This window comes from Pyxicephalus adspersus, chromosome 1, assembly GCF_032062135.1.
Source record: "Pyxicephalus adspersus chromosome 1, UCB_Pads_2.0, whole genome shotgun sequence".
Taxonomy (NCBI): Eukaryota; Metazoa; Chordata; class Amphibia; order Anura; family Pyxicephalidae; genus Pyxicephalus; species Pyxicephalus adspersus.
In genome coordinates this window covers 101,934,691-101,951,868 of record NC_092858.1, presented here as the reverse complement: position 1 = coordinate 101,951,868, position 17,178 = coordinate 101,934,691, and the positions used below count along the sequence as shown (strand labels likewise).

At 40.4% G+C, this 17,178-nt stretch overlaps 1 protein-coding gene across 1 annotated transcript in view; it reads left to right on the top strand.

Annotated features, from left to right (window-relative positions):
- Positions 1-7,937, top strand: part of ARID1A (AT-rich interaction domain 1A) — a gene marked incomplete in the record, with an annotated part of 29,134 nt that extends 21,197 nt beyond the window's left edge. The window contains 9 exon segments of the mRNA XM_072421420.1: positions 22-226; positions 317-449; positions 585-739; positions 822-957; positions 2,476-2,592; positions 2,697-2,787; positions 3,380-4,271; positions 4,759-4,889; positions 4,983-7,937. Of these exon segments, the coding sequence (XP_072277521.1) occupies positions 22-226; positions 317-449; positions 585-739; positions 822-957; positions 2,476-2,592; positions 2,697-2,787; positions 3,380-4,271; positions 4,759-4,889; positions 4,983-6,638 (3,516 nt within the window).
- Positions 7,938-17,178: the final 9,241 nt, after the last annotated feature.

Here is a 17,178-nt window from a genome sequence, read left to right as displayed (position 1 = left end):
CAACTGCTTTCTTCCTATCAGGTTAATAAGAACAAGAAGTGGCGAGAGCTTGCAACAAACCTAAATGTGGGCACATCAAGTAGTGCAGCTAGCTCTTTAAAGAAGCAATATATACAATGTCTTTATGCTTTTGAGTGTAAAATTGAAAGGGGAGAAGACCCACCACCTGATATCTTTGCATCAGCAGAAGCAAAGAAACAGGCCAAAATTCAACCTCCATCTCCAGGTAAATCATGTCAGTGCTTTTGTGAAAATAATTTTTGGGTATTTCCTTGTAAAATACTTATGGGCAATTTTTTTTTGTTTTTTTGTTCAGCTGGCTCGGGCTCTATGCAGGGACCACAGACTCCTCAGTCCACTAGCAGCTCTATGGCAGAAGGAGGAGATCTAAAGCCTCCAACACCAGCATCCACGCCACATAGTCAAATGCCTCCCATACCAGTCATGAGGTTAGTTATGTTAACAGTAATTCCAAATGTGCCACAGTTGCACCTATAACTATTACCACCTACTTTCCATACAACCATATTGCCTTTTCTTTTTACAATCCTATTTTTATTATTTTTTACTTCTAATCTTCAAAGGAATAATTCAGTTGGTCTCCAAGATGCATATGATGGATCAGATCCTTCTTACCAGAAACGAAACTCCATGACCCCTAATCCTGGATATCAGGCAGACATGATGGGCAGGATGCCCTATGAAGCAAACAAGGACCCCTACGGGGGAATGAGAAAAGGTAGGTGACAAAGCCCTTCCTTGATTATATTCTCACGTTAAAAGTATTTTTTGCATTATGGTTAATGAATCTCCTCCATCAGGAACAGATCCTTTTATGTCCTCTGGGCAAGGACCAAGTGGAGCAATGGCAGACCCATATAGTCGAGCACCTGGTCCTGCGATGTCAAACATGACACAGCGTCAGCATTTTCCTTATAGCGGTTATGACAGAGTGAGGTGAGCATGCTTTAATGACACTTTTTTCTATTGTTCACTTGGGGAAACGGAGGTTCTTACGGGAAGTTGCATTATACTGCCACCTACAGGAGGATTGGACACTACAAAAAAAAAAAAAAAAACTTTAAACACTCCCTGGAACCTTGTTTCACAACCTTTTTTCCATGGAAAGAATCCCTTGAAATATTCGGCGGGATCAGTGCCTAAAACATTGTAATGGCCAATGTGCCAGTACAAAAATCCAAAAGATCATTGGCGTCAGTTAAACTGATCTGAGAGTTGACATCCAGTTCGATGTGGTTTTTGTTGTATGCTCTGCAGGTCCAGAGCCACAGAATATTTTTATGTCATGTGACTAGGCTGTGCAGACCAGGCATATACTGTCAGCAGTTTGTTCTTAAATAACAGATTTTTGGGTAGGTCCCCTATGTTTCTCTGACCCAGCTGTTTGTTTCTGGTTGTTTCTCTTTTTGGTCTTCCATCTTTTTACTCTTTGGAAAGATGGTGGTTTCATTTAAAACTTCATATTTCTCCTTTTTCTCAGTTTCATACCTGGCACCTGCAGTTTTAAAGTTATGTCTGCTTAGGACAGAATGTCTCCGCTGGTTGCTTTTTGCTCTGGCATTTGCAGTTTGAGTCTTTTTGAATCGTTGATGGACCAAGAAGGTCCAGCCAAGCTCTTTGAGCTGATTAAATACTCACCCTTTCTTTGGCCTTTTTCCTCTTCTCAAAGCTATCCGGTTGTAGCTCAGTAGGACAACTACAATGGTAGTATATGTCGAATATCTGTGAACAGTCTTAACTAGGGCTGAGCAAACAGCCTTGTGCTGTGTACTTTCTGCAGTTTGATTTTCTAAGCTGTAGGTGTCTGGACCTGAAAGAGTGCTCCCTGAATATGTAGGTGTCATCAGTTCTGCTAACCTTACAGAGATTTTTACTCTGATCTATGTATATCCTCTTCTGAAGATGCCTATTCCTTTTCTTCATAGGTACTCCCAACTGCGTATTGACCCTTGGGAGCATGGTAGACTGACTTAGTGCAGTTACTGCACTTAGGCATTTCAACGTTAAGCTTTTTTTGGTCTATATAGTAGCCATCTAGTGTTTTTTGTTTTTTCAAATGGATGTTTCATCCTTTGCTGATACCAATTTCATTTGCAAGTTTTGCAGGCAGTTCCAAGTGAAACACAGTTCTTGTTATCTTCATTAGACTTTTAGCCTATCTGTTCTTATTGGATTGCTTTGCCTTAGAAATCCTGTGTCTCAAAATAATTCAGAATGGCATGTTTGTAAAATTCCTTTGCCTTCCTTGTGCTATTTGCTAATTTGTGTTTCGTGCTCTATTCTGAGCATAGTAAATGTTAGAGGTTTGGTCTCTTGGTGATATTCCTCCTGTAGGTAACTAGTATGTCAGTTGTGTGAGAATTTAGTGTCCCTTGATGGAATCTGTAAAAGGGAGGGAAAGGGAAGCTCCTTTATTTTACAGTTTTTGTTTATAGTCTGCTTTTGGTTCTTTAGGCCAGAACCTGGTCTTGGCCCAGAAGGCAATATGACAAGTGGAGGGACTCAACCAAATATGATGCCTTCCAACACAGACGGTGGCATGTACTCTCCTGGTCGTTACCCCCAGCAGAGGTGAGAAAAAAAAAATCATTGGACAACTATATTAACAGTGCACTTTTTGGTAGGGGCTGAACAAACAGCAGTAATTTTTTTTTCCCCCCTCCCTCTTTCTGCAGACATGAATCATACAGTAACCAGTATCCCACACAGGGTACTTCATCTGGCAGTCCCTATCCAAGTCAACAAAATCAAATGTATCAACAACAGGTAACTTATAATACTTTATCTTGTACTTCTGTATAGTGGTGGCTTCATATCTCATAGGCTTCAAATGTGATGTGTACATTTACATGGCAAATTAAACACCTTGCTTTGGTTCTCCAAACGGCAAGGAATTTTTTTGTTCTAGTTTCCAGTTATAGTTCTGCTCAGCGAGGAGTTATGGCTGTTTCTATTCAGTCTAGCAGGGACTTCGGTATAAATGACTACAGTCAGTGTGTATAAATCCCGCAATAAAGTACCTGAAAGGTGGACAGACCGCTTTAGGCTTTTTGTTTGCTTTTGAAATCTGTTTTCAACAAGTTAGGTTTTTCAGATGTTTCTAAAACATGAAAACATTTTTCAAATTATGCAGATGTAAAGATCTAGGGTTTACTGGACTCCTTGATCCTTAAAGTATCACATATAATTTTCATTTCTCTGTAGAATTGCATGTTTTTTTTTTCCCCCTTTAAACTCAAATGACCTATTTACCTATAAAAAATTGTACTTTGGTTATACTGCTGTATATAGTATATATTATACTTGTCCCCACTGATAGATTGGTGATGCTTATATCTGTATTTTCATTCTTTCAAAGAACTATAAGCGGCCAATGGATAATAGTTATGGACCATCTTCAAAACGCCACGAAGGAGAAATGTACAGTGCTTCTTATGCTGGACCACAGAGTGTACAAGGTCAACCACAGGCACAACCTCAACAACAACAGACACCTGGATCTGGGGTACCACCACCTCCTGGACAGCCCTCTCCAGCTCCTAGCACACAGCAGACCCAGGATCCCTATGGGCAGTATGGGAGCAATTATCCCCAGGGTGCTGGGGAGCGAAGGCCACCACCCTCTGGGCAGAATCAGTTTCCTTTTCAGTTTGGCCGTGAAAGAGTGCCTGCTACACCAGGCAGTAACTCACAGCCCCCTCTTCCTCCTAGTGGAATGGCAGGATCTGCAGAGACGTCGCAACCTGCAGCCATGTGGCAAGGTCGAGGAGAGATGGGTTATAACTATCAGGGCAGACCTGGTCCACCTACATCCAATACACAAGGACCCAACTATCATTCTGGGCCACCCCGTGGTGATGATATGCTGCTTCCAGACCAACGACTTAGTCACGAAGGTCAGTGGCAACCTCATGGCGGCAGGCAGCAACCACCTTATGTGCCTGCCGCTGGTCCACCTTTGACCAGACCACCACCACAGTCCGGTTACCAGGCCTCCCCAAACATGCCTAACCATCTGCCTCAGGTAGCAAGTCCAGCCACTCCTCGGCCTCTGGAAGCCCACACTTCACCAAGCAAGTCTCCCTTCCTGAAGATGCAGAAAGCTGGGCCACCTGTGCCTGCATCCCACATTGTGCCCACCCCCCCTCAACCACCACTCATCCGCAGGGATATTACTTTTCCTCCTGGTTCCGTGGAAGCCACACAGCCCATACTGAAGCCAAGGAGGAGATTGACTGCAAAAGAGATTGGTAAGTGGTTCGGTCTATGTGTTTACATTTTATAGTTAATGGATATAAAGAATGTAATAATGTACTAAATTCCAAGTGCTCAGCAGATTTTATGGTTTTACCTATATTGAATTTTGTTGTATCTGGTTAGCCTTTTGATATTGTGTATATTCATATGAAGACTATTCTTTGTCCTACTACCATGTACACTCTTCTACCCAATATATTAAAGGAGGCTTTGTATGATCCACCATGATCCACACATTAGTCCACCTCACCTCTTCTTTGCAGTAGTACAGACGTCACTACTAAACTATCTTAAGCAAAAACTTTGGGCCACAGTAACTGCAAACGTAGGAGAATGTAAAATATCAGTTTTGTGTTTAGTGTTTAAGTGTGTTTTGGTGTTACGCTTTTAAAAGAACCAGAACATACGTATGACTGTAATACAAAGATTCAATCACTGCTGTGCTAACTTTTATGGAACATTTTCCTAATTTCTGTTTAGGTACACCTGAAGCTTGGCGTGTAATGATGTCTCTGAAATCTGGTTTACTTGCGGAAAGTACTTGGGCACTGGATACCATTAACATTCTTCTTTATGATGACAACAGCATCATGACATTTAACCTTAGCCAGGTAAGATCACATGTCTGCAGAATATTTGTGTTTTCTCCCCTGTAACCATGTTTAACAAAAATTCATACTAATGTACACCTTTCTCTTTTCTAGTTGCCTGGATTGCTAGAGCTGCTGGTGGAATACTTTAGGCGCTGCCTAATTGAAATTTTTGGGATCCTCCGTGAATATGAAGTGGGAGAGCCTGGGCAAAAGAATCTGTGTAGCCCTTCCTCTCCAAGTTCTCAAAGCCTACTCATAAATGATGCTGAAAATAGTGATGGGGAGGGCTGCCAGTCACTTAATGATCTCCAAAGTGAGGATGAAGGAGAAGAGGAAAGGAAAGCCTATTCAGCTCCATGTGTAGGAAATGAGGATACCCAGCGGCATGCTAGCAAGTTTGACAAACTCCCAATCAAGGTTCTACAGCGGGAAGATGCCTTTGTGTTGGACTGTTCTCACAGGTTGGGTCGTCTACAAGAATTTGATAGTGGCCTCTTGCACTGGCGAATAGGAGGGGGTGATACAACAGAACACATCCAGACTCACTTTGAGAGACGACCTGATCCCCCTGTACGTAAACGCTCCCAGGGAAAACGGCGATCGCGAGAACAGCAAGCACCCGGGGCAGAGGACACTGCTCCTACTATAGATGATGTTCTGTGTTCCAGGTCAAGCTCTTTGCCATCAGAAGGGGGGGAAATTCCTAAGGAGGATACAGAATTTGCATTGGGTGGTAGTCCCCCACCACGAAAAAGACATGGTCTCAAAATTCTGGAGGATGAACCACATAGTAAAGATGAAACCCCTTTGTGCACACTGGAAGATTGGCAAGATGCTCTTTCCCGTCGTTGTGTGTGCATATCAAACATCCTCCGCAGCTTGTCTTTTGTGCCAGGCAATGACTTGGAAATGTCCAAGCACCCAGGGTTGCTGCTGATCCTTGGGAAACTAATCCTGCTCCATCATAAGCACCCAGAACGGAAACAAGCACCCCTTACTTATGAAAAAGAGGAAGAAAGAGATCAAGGAGTTAGCAGCAACAAGGCAGAATGGTGGTGGGACTGTTTGGAAATGTTACGTGAGAACACGCTAGTCACTCTTGCCAACATCTCTGGTCAGCTGGACCTTTCCCCTTACCCTGAGAGCATTTGTCTACCCATTCTTGATGGTCTGCTACACTGGGCAGTTTGTCCATCGGCGGAAGCGCAAGACCCATTTGTAACATTGGGTCCCAATGCAGTACTTTCACCCCAGAGACTGGTACTGGAAGCACTGAGCAAACTGAGTATTCAAGACAGCAATGTGGACCTTATATTAGCTACACCACCTTTCAGTCGTCTTGACAAGCTCTATGGAACCTTGGTGAGGTTCTTAAGTGACAGAAAAAACCATGTGTGCAGGGAAATGGCAGTGGTGCTTTTGGCAAACTTGGCACAGGGGGATAGTTTATCTGCAAGGGCCATTGCCCTACAGAAAGGCAGCATTGGTAACCTATTGGGTTTTCTTGAAGATAGTCTGGCAGCCACCCAATTCCAACAGAGTCAGGCTGCACACTTACATGGACCCTCCGCTCCCTTTGAGCCCACCAGTACGGACATGATGAGACGAGCCTCGCGTGCCCTGCTGGCTTTGGCCAAGGTTGAGGAAAATCACTCAGAGTTCACGCTGTACGAGTCCCGTTTGCTGGACATCTCGGTGTCTCCACTAATGAACTGCTCTGTGTCACAGGTCATCTGCGATGTCCTTTTTTTGATTGGTCAGTCATGACGGCTACAGTGGACATCTTCCCAGATAGTTTGCTCCTCTCATCACAGTAGAACGAAATCCTCCCTGACTGTTGATTCCTTTCCCTTTTCTTCCCATCCTCCCTTTTTATTTATGCAAAAACTATGTTTCAATCCACTGTCCGCCCCAGAGAGGAGATCTGGTCACCGTTGTAGACCTCCCCTACCCTTTCTCTTCCTCTCTGTGTTTTGGTGATAACCAAAGCTACTGTATTTTGGTGAATATTTTTCCTTTTTTATTTTTGTTATATTGGGGGATTGGGTTCCACTGTACTTAATTACCCTCCCCCACCTCTACTGTTTAGCCCTCTGCAACAGCCAAGGGACGGGCTCCATATTCTAAGGAGTTTAAAAGACTTTTGAACCACCAAGGAGAAGAATTTCCTCCTATACTTTGAAAAATATTACCCTCCTCACCTTGCAATCTTTAGAATAGAGTTTGTGTGCCCTGTACCTTTTAAACAGAGAAGAAAACAAAAAAAAAAAAAAATCCCAAAAGACATTACCTTTTTAACTGTGCTGAGAAACCCTGCAGAATCCAATTGGAGCTGGAAAAAACCCACAACCTCAGAGACTCCAGATGTAGGTTTTTAAATGGAGAGAGCGACAAAGGTCGCTTTTAGTTTCCGGAGGAGAGACAGACGCAAAGAAGTCGCTTTTCCCCCAAAGTTTCATGTGAAGCAACACCCTTACCTCTTTAAACTTAGATTGTAATAATCGGAGATCGCCTCTTATAACTGGTTTTAACCTTTAGCTTGTAGGTTGCAAGCTGCGATGTCTGTATATATATGATGATGTACATTAAAGACACACCTCTTGTATTTTCCCTCAACTTTTTCCTTCACTTAACCTTCACCACTTACACAAGCTCTTTCCCCTGGATCTGACGAAAAAGGGGGTCACGGTTACTTATCCCCTTACCCTCCAAATGGAGGAACATTTTGCAGATTGTTTGATCCAAAGAGCAGCAGGCTCTCCACCTTTCCTTCCCTTTGTCCCTTTGTATATCCAGCAATCCTATCAACTTTTTTTTTCTTTCCATTTCCAATCAAGGTGTGAGGTTTATTATTTTTTTTTTTTTTTGTTTTTAGTTTCAGTTCCAGAAACTTTTTTTTTCCAGCGATTTCTGCATATTTGTAGCTCTGAAGAAAATGTAAATTTCAGCCTATTCCTTTATTTGTTTTATTTTTATTTTGCTTAATGAATATATCATTTATTCAGTATGAAATCTTTATACTCTATGTTCCCGTGTTAAAAATAAATGTACATTAAATCTTGTTAATAGAGTTGTGAAGAGATTTATTGTGAATGTGAAAAATATTGACAATTGATAATTGATGTCCTATTTTTAAAGCCCATCCAACAGACCAAATTTTATCAGTGTGCCCTCCTCAGTGTATCCAGCCTCTCCACCCTGATTATTTTTACCAGAGGAATGAAACTTTGAAACTAAGCTTAAAAAAAAAAAAAATACCCGGTAGTTATTAGGTTCTCTCTTGCGATATATATATATATATATATATATATATATATATATATATATATATATATATATATATATAAAATTTTTTGACCTTTAGGAGTAATGGAAATAAAAGTTTTACCATGGTAAAAAAAAAACAGCATTAGCCTAACAGTTTTTGTATTTCTGACTCCCTCTTTACCGTAGTTTTATTACCTGTTTATCCCTACAATAGATAGGATAAACCATAACCGTGCTGCTTGCCCTATGAGAATTTGCCACTCTGCAGGACAGTGGTGTTAGCTCTAGTTAGGATTTTTTGGCTTATTTTAACTCTGTTTAATGGTTTGTCCCAACCATGTAAAAGAAACGATGAGCGGGACATATTAACCTGTGGTAGAAATATGGTTTAAGTTTCAGGAAACAAGAACTGCCATAAACCCATCTCGTGTTAGTGTAAGAATTACCTGAAGTTTACTCATTCAAGTGCTTAAGCAGGGTTCACCACCTACTTCCTAGTACTGCCTCTCCCTATATAAACACTTGGTCTCTACTGGGATGCTAGGAAATAGCCTGACATTTATCCTTCTTAATTTTGGTTTGACATGGTCTTATCTGATTTAACACCCCCTCTTATTTGACAAGCAAACTTATATCCTTAAAAACATTATTCGATCTACTACTTTGCATTTATACAGTTTTAATGACCTATCAAGGTAATTGCTATAATAATCTTGGAGTTTAGTTGGCCTGTAATGTTAACAGGTTGTCCAAGTTATGAAAAATGTCTCTTGCAGAGAAATTCTTTGCTTATAGCAGCAGCTTATTCTATATAGAAAAAACTGATGATGTTCGCCCACAGAAAAGCATAAGCGTGTATTTCTTCTAGATCAACGGGTAATGTATGTGCCTGTGGAGTCTTTAAAAAGATATTTTGTATATTTTGACAAGAAAATTCGAAATGAGCAGTCTTAAGGGCTGCATTCAAGCACAACCTTTATATATAGACAAATTATGTCTAGGCATTTTCCCCCAAAAAAGCAGGTGGAGTGCAAAGGACTATTCGCCAATATAATGTATTTGGTCTCCCTGTAGCAGATATTTCTTCATTACACATATACCATGCCTTGTTTCACTCTGTATTTTTGTGCGCAGGTAGCCATCTTGATTATGGCAGGATCTTTTTACTTTGTCAGAGACAGCATAAGCTGTAAGCAGAAAAGTAGTGATATGTCGATATCTTGCTTCTAGTTTTGTAAGACTAGCAGACACAGGGATGCCTTGGAACTCTCTCACTGCAGACATACATATACAGGATGCTATAAGTTAGAAGTGTCTACGCCCTCCTACATACCAGGAGGACATTTGCATTCTTTATTTAGAATGAACATAGGGGTTTTAGTTGTACAATATATAAAGGGTACTGGAGTACATAATTTCTTTAGAAGAAAGAATTGAGTATAACAGAAAATTTTGCTTTATAAAACAGAAATTGATTCTGCAGATGTTATTTTGCGGTCTTGGGGAATATTTGAATGTAGATACCTAGAATGCTGGTGATCTTTTTATTGTCTCATTTAGCGATATACCTGTTAAATCAATATTTTTACCACATACTGTGTTTTCAAATGTATATAGCCTATAGATAAATACAAGTGTACATTGTGAACAGAACAGCCAATACAAAAAGGTTAACGTTTCTAAAGTGAGTTTACAATTACCAAGCTGAAACAAATCTCACACTCAAGATACAATACAGATGCTTATATTAAGAGAAAGACATAGTATCAATAAGGCTTTAACCACCTCATACGAAGGTGCAGGTCAGTCCTAAAACAATGGAATAGCAGTAAGTTTTTGTTTTTAGTTACTTTAATAATAAACACATCCCACAGTCTATGGTTAACCTGAAATTGAAGGATAGGGTATTTCCAAGAGCAGTAGTCTGCTTCGCAGCAGTAAAATCATGGGAAAATAAAATGCAACTGTGCATGGGAATGTTTCATAGTGTGTGTAAAAGGAGAGCTTGCCAGGTATTTCAAAGATTAATAGCCCAAGGTTAATTAGATTACTTTTACCTTGGAGCAAGTCCATCCTTGGCAGCTTCAGAAAAAAATAGGGGGTAAGATGGAACTTTATTATCGTAACCCTTCTGTGGGGGAAGAAAAATATAATTTGTATGTAAAACATGAAAAGAAATGGTCATTCTGTTTTAACCTGTATTTAATCTTCATTGGTTTTAAATTCTAAAAAAAAGCATAGCACCTAAATACAGTTATCATACCTTAAGGGTTCTGCTGTGGCAAGTCATGTGAGCTAACAAACCGGTGTTTGGTATTATGTGGTTATTGTTATTTTGTGCTAAAGGAATGTATCTCCAGATATGAACTCTGCTCGATTCCTACAGCATATATGATGTAACCAGATAGTTCACATGACATCAAGCCATGTATGCTGAAGAGAAGTATTTGTGATTATGGTGGAATAATATTATGTTTCATGGTACCTAGGCTAGTTAACACATTCTTTTAGTCTGACAATTGTGAGCAAATCGCTAGCAGTAGAACTTTTCTTTTTTTTTTCTGTCTACAAGAGAAGTGAACATTGGCGAACGTAACTCCTCCTGCTACCCTCAGACCTTTTTTTTTCACTAGTGTCTGAGGTAACTGGAAGCCTTTCCAAAATTTTTTTTTTCTAGCATTACAAGAGCAGCCTGAAAGTGACGTGACGTTTGGCACTGCACTACTGTTTTGCCTACCCATCAGCTGGACTGCTGAGGAAGAGGATACCACAGGTAAAACACTTGTGTCTAAAAGGATTTTCCTTATAGCCCTAAAATCCTTTTCTTGGCTCACTCAATCACCAACCCCTTCCTTGAATACTATTGTGTTGCTGCTGTTCACTTTAAATCTATAGAACTAAAAAATGGTTACTGTAGACAAAACTGATTTGTAAAATTTGAGAAGCATTTGTGGTTTAAGTTAAATTCATTACCTGTTAATGAAGCTTTGTTTGCTTTCAGTTCAGGGCCGTCTACCTTTTGATGGCTTCAAATTTTTGCTTTTTCTTCCAATTATAGTGAATGCAAAAATTAGCATGGTGATGAAGAGCCTTTGTCAGTCAAAGCAGCATCAAATGCTTCCAAAGATTTATTTATTTTTTTGCTTAAAAAATACTGACAACTACAACTTCTAAAATTCAGGAAGTATTTATGAAAATAAATACAACACGTTAAAAATGTGTACACAAGTCCTTATACATACATCTAAGAATCAATTGCACAATTTGGGAGCTTTTAAGTACCATTACATGCCAAGTTTTGCCATTCAATTGTGTACTAACCACTACCAATTCATTCTAGAGCCATGATTTATGAAGATAAAATATAAATGGCCTATCTATACCCAGTTTATCCTCTCTTTTGACAGCACGATTATCTCTAAAAGCTGAAAAAGGCACAAAGTCAGAATTGTACAATCTGGAAGAATCTTCTAGTGCCACCTTTGAGGCAGTTTATGCTCCCAGTTTCTTGGGAATACTAATCACATCTAGCCCCTGGGGTTTTCACTTATTCTTCAAGGCAAAAGAAACTGTTGGTTTTGCAATATACATGGCGTTGGCTAACAAATTCCTTTTGGTCTCATCTGTCCTGAGAAGCTCATCATTGGTTTCATACAGCCATTCTGCCACATGCTGTTGGGCAAACTATAAGCATGTTCTTTTATTTAGAAAATTATGTTATGGTTACAGATCTGTAGCCCAAGTAATCCTCAATCATGCAACGAGTGTCCTTTTCATGGAACTCGTGACTTTGTCTCCTGCCCACAGCAATGGTTATGCTGTCTGACTCCCTGTCAGTGGGTTTAGTCTGTTAGCCATGTGTCACAGTGTTGCTTTATTCTGCCTTTCAAACCTGTTAAATTATCAGTTCTTGGGCATGTTCAATATTTTTTAGTCCTAGTTACCACCATGTGACTGCCTCTAAATGGTCCATGCTTCAATCCAGTCTGTAACTAATTACAGTACATTCATACCGAAATCCTTTTTAAAATCGTCTTTGGGTACAGAGAGGCAAGTTTCTGGTTGCTGACCATATTTGACAAACTATATCGTCTCAACCCCAATATTTTGGGTACCTGTTGCAGACCAACTAGTAGCATTTATCTCCAGGTATATCTGCCTCAAGTGTTCCTCATGACCATCCTTATTACTGTAGAGCAGCATGTGAAAAAGTCTGGCCCCTGTTCATATTACCACCGACCTGCATCCTCTGTCATCACAAGGAATCCCCTACACCATTAGTGGGCATGTGCTGTCAGGACCTGTACGGACTATGCCCACTCGCATTCCAAGAGCATGCTCTGCACGGAGCCCACACTGACACCAGGCTCAGTGCACAGGGAATCCTTCACGTCACCCTGGTGGGCGTGTGCTGTGTGGGACCTGTGCAGACCACGCCCCCACTTACCCTGGTTAGTGGTGGGCCCCCACACATTTTCACCTCACCAAATCTGTCCCTCTGCAAAAAAAATTGGGACACCCCTGCTGTAGAGGATGATATTTCTTTGCAAGGGGTGTAGTTTGTTGGGGAAAAGGTTTGCTTAACATGCACCATACCATCTCAAGAAGTGTTGCGCGCAGTCTGGGTGCTCAAGTTTCTATAGTTTTAGTTTTGGAATTCCAACTTTGGTGCCAAACCCCTGCTTGATAGCTTAAGATTACTTTTTTTTTCTCTTCAAACATGTAAACATAAAGTTGTCTCCCTAGGATGCAGGAGGCAAAATAGAAGGCTGAAACCTACATACAGATTTTCAGACTGACTTTCAATAATGGATCATGTACTCGCGGCCCACTGAAAACACCGCCGCGGACCGGTAGTGGGCCGCGGCCCGGTGGTTGGGGACCGCTGCCCTACACCATTAGTGGGCATGTGCTGTCAGGACCTGTACGGACTATGTCCACTCTGATTCCAAGAGCATGCTCTGCACGGAGCCCACACTAACACACCGGGCTCAGTGCACAGGGAATCCTTCACGTCACCCTGGTGGGCGTGTGCTGTGTGGGACCTGTGCAGACCACGCCCCCACTTACCCTGGTTAGTGCTGGGCCCCCACACATTTTCACCTCACCAAATCTGTCCCTCTGCAAAAAAAATTAGGACACCCCTGCTGTAGAGGATGATATTTCTTTGCAAGGGGTGTAGTTTGTTGGGGAAAAGGTTTGCTTAACATGCACCATACCCTCTCAAGAAGTGTTGCGCGCAGTCTGGGTGCTCAAGTTTCTATAATTTTAGTTTTGGAATTCCAACTTTGGTGCCAAACCCCTGCTTGATAGCTTAAGATTACTTTTTTTTTTTGTTTGTTTTGTTGCAGTTCCGCGAACTACACTAAGTAGGGTTTCTAGCATCCCAAGACCTTCAGGTTGTATCTTTACTATTGGAGAAAATTAATTTGTAGTTCCTACAACAACACTGCACTGCAGGATATCTAGGACAATTCTTATGAAGGCAGATTTCACCTAGAATTTTGTGAGTGATCTTTGTTACACACCATTTCTTTTAGGACTTCCCTTGGGTTAGGAATGCTTTCAAATCCTGCTTCACTCCATCCTCTGGGATTATCTGGGAATAATAACTCTAAAAGATTTAGGACCATATCAGAGGCTTTGTTGCAACCATTGGTCATTTCTGTTTTGAGGTCAGTGTTGGTTTGGATGGTCACCTCTTTCGAAGCAGTACCCTATGCATATTCATATTCTTGCATTCTCCAAAATTGTGAGGTGGCACGAATTCTCAATGTCCCTGCACAAGTAAATCTATGTTGGAAACTATTCCAATCAATGTTAGAGAACCACCTGCCATCAGATTCTCTCTCCTTTATGAAATTCATTGTTGCTTATGTTAAATATCAAGGTTCTTCATCAGTGTTTTGCAGCATCAAATGTTCATTGGATATTTTTCTTAAACATAAGGAGTTTTGGACGTGGTGTGGACTGCATCAACCATAGCTGGTGGCATTCATTATACACATCTCAGTTGTGTGGGAACTGTAGGTGGTTTTTCAAGCTTGCAAAATGTATTCTCGGCCAACTCCAGCTTGTTTTCTACCATTAAACACTTTCTCTCATTATATAGAGGTTTGTCACCTTGTTCTCCAAAATGCTTTTCTATTAGGGATCATACTTAGATACCTGTTTTGTTTTTTTTCCTCTGCAATGTGTGTTTGAAGTCAAACTTTTTCTTAGTCCTCACACCCAACATCTATTTTTGTTTCTGTCCTGGGTTTAAAAGCCCTGACCCTGTTTTTTTAACCATTTTGGTCTGGGATGGAAATTGCTTTCTGTCAAAAAAAATATTTTTTTTTGTTATGTAAAGGGATATGTTCTGTAAATACACCAAAGCTGGCATGCACAAACTTTCTTTTAAAAGCAGTTGAATGTGCGTAATTGAATTGAATAGCATTCATAGGAAGTGGGTAAAGTGAGGAGAAGCAAATACTGATACACTAATATTATTTAAAATGCTAATAAGTTTATGATACTGCAATTTTGTGATGGGACTCCATGCTTTTGGGGCAGTATCTCTTTACCGGTGATGGTTTTAAGGGTTTTAGGTTGTGTTCATGGAGAAACATGGTAGCTGGTACTGCTGTTCTCTCTTAAACAATAAATATTAATTGGTCTTAATCTAATGATGCATGAGTCAGCATCTCCTGAACAAGTGTGTCACTAAAACCACCTGACAACAGGTAGTCTTAGTTATGCACTGGTAATAGAATGGAGCAGCAAGCATGTATTTATTGCTGGACAGATCAGGAAGCATGCATGCAAGCAAGCAAGCAAGCAATCAAATTCCTTGTCAGAATCCTGTCTAACCTTTGCGCTTCCTGTACCCAAACACTTTTTAGTTGGCCATACAGCCTTGACTCCGGCCTGCTGCAATAACAAATAAAAAAGGCAGGTTGCAAAGGGATCCAACAGTCTTGAGCACCACTGTTATCCCAAATGAATACCTGAACCCTCTACATATACACAACTGATCTGTTGCAAAGTATGGTGATATAGGGAGACCCTGTAAAATCCTGCATTGGGTTAATATTGCTCTCATTCAGTAGCGGTGCTAACTGATCTAGAGGCTACCAAACTGTGCTAAAGGCTGCTCTAACCTACTTATTATACATCCAAAACATTATCATTGACCAAGAGCTTGATGAAGACAATTGCAGCACTGAAAGGCATTATAACTTGAAGTACCATGGATAAAGCTGGTCAAGCATTGTCCATTACTGTCTGGTTGTATTTTCTCATTTATTTATTAAAAGTTGTGGAAAAGGTATTTATATTAATAGTGTAAGGGAAGGTTAACCCCCCCCCTCATTTTGCTGTCTGTGTACTAATGGGTATGGTCCCTATACTTTGTCTCAAAGCTGCACAAAGAGTTCTCCTTTTCGGTGAAAGACCCTTTTTTTATCTTGTTGACAAATTGGAAATACTACCAATGACCAGGAGAAACTTCTACCCCCTAATTCTCGGTTGCCTAGGTGGTCCAGAATGGGACTGCAAACCCTCCCGGAATACCTACGTTCGGTATCACAGGAGGCTCTTGGGCATGCCTTTTCCGCATGCCTGAGCATCTCGGGTAGGTGCAGGATGAGCCTTTGTGTCTAAGAGAAAAATTTGCCTATCTCACGCATGCACAGTAAGATGGGCACTTTTTTTAATCATCATATGTCACCTGATCTCATGCCTTGGTTAGGTGCTGTAAGATGAAGAAATCGGAACAGAAGACGAAGACGGTGGCACCCAGACGGATCCTGGACACCCTCAGCGTGATTGGACTGCCCTGTGGGATTGAAGATGTGTTTTGGTTTTTGGATATAGTTCCTCTTTAAGGTTAGAGACATCATGCTGAAGTTCAGAAACCTACCAATACCAGATGAGCTAGCGTTCTTCCTTCTCCATCTCAATGATAGACCTCAGAAAGCATATTGCAACTCGGTTTGTAAACATATGGTTAATTCAGCCAGAGCATGTGTGCCTCTATTCTGGAGGCAACTTAACTGTCTTACATTGGAATTTGAAGTTTTTGTAAGATCAACAAAATTATGCTCATGGAAGATCTAACATTCATGGTACTGAGAAGTTCTGCAATATCTGGTTCTACTGGTTACATTTCCAATACTCTCCTGCATATAGTGCCTATTTAGCTAGGGTAAAAATAAGGTGATTTTAGCTGCATGTGCTACCCTAGATTGTTTTAAACTTTTTTCTTTTGATAGGCTCCATGCCTAATTCCCTTGTTGCTGTTGAACTTTTTTCTATGTTGGTCCACTAATCTAGTTATGCCTCCACCAGCCTTCCCATCCCCATTTACCCACCCCTTTTTTTTTCCTATTTGTGTTTAAAATTTATTGTATGGAGACTATTATTTACCACACTGCTGATCTAAGGCTACGCACACATGTGGAATAATTATCGTTGGAAACAAACGATTAATGACCGATCGTCTGATAATCATTACCAAAAAAAGTGAACAACGATGTTGAATGAGGAATGTCGCTAGAAATGAGCAACTGTCCCGCCAGATTTGAAACGAAGTTGCCAAGTTTTACATTTTTTTTTTAGCTCCTTTGGTGAGTTAAGGGAATGTGACTTTCAAGCATATCACTTTGTCAGTGATGAGGGATGTGGATAATTTCAGATAATACACATTTGCAAGCAGTCAAGGATGTATACTACTGCTTAAGAAAAGAATAAACTAAAAATGTTTGACAATTCTGTATTTTTGAAAAATGAATCTGTTTATTACTGAAGCAGAAACACACTTCTGACATGGAGCTCATGCAGGGGTATAGGCAAGGTGCTCCAATCAATATGGGAAATAAATAATAGTTCAGTCAAATATGAATAAACTTTACATGCACACAGAAAAATAAAAATTCAAACTTTTATTTATATATAAAAATATAGTTACATTATCTTAATGGAAGCAATATATACACTTGGTCATTCCAGGAGTGTTTTTTTTTTTTTTTTTTTTTTTAACTATGATTTTTTTCAGCTA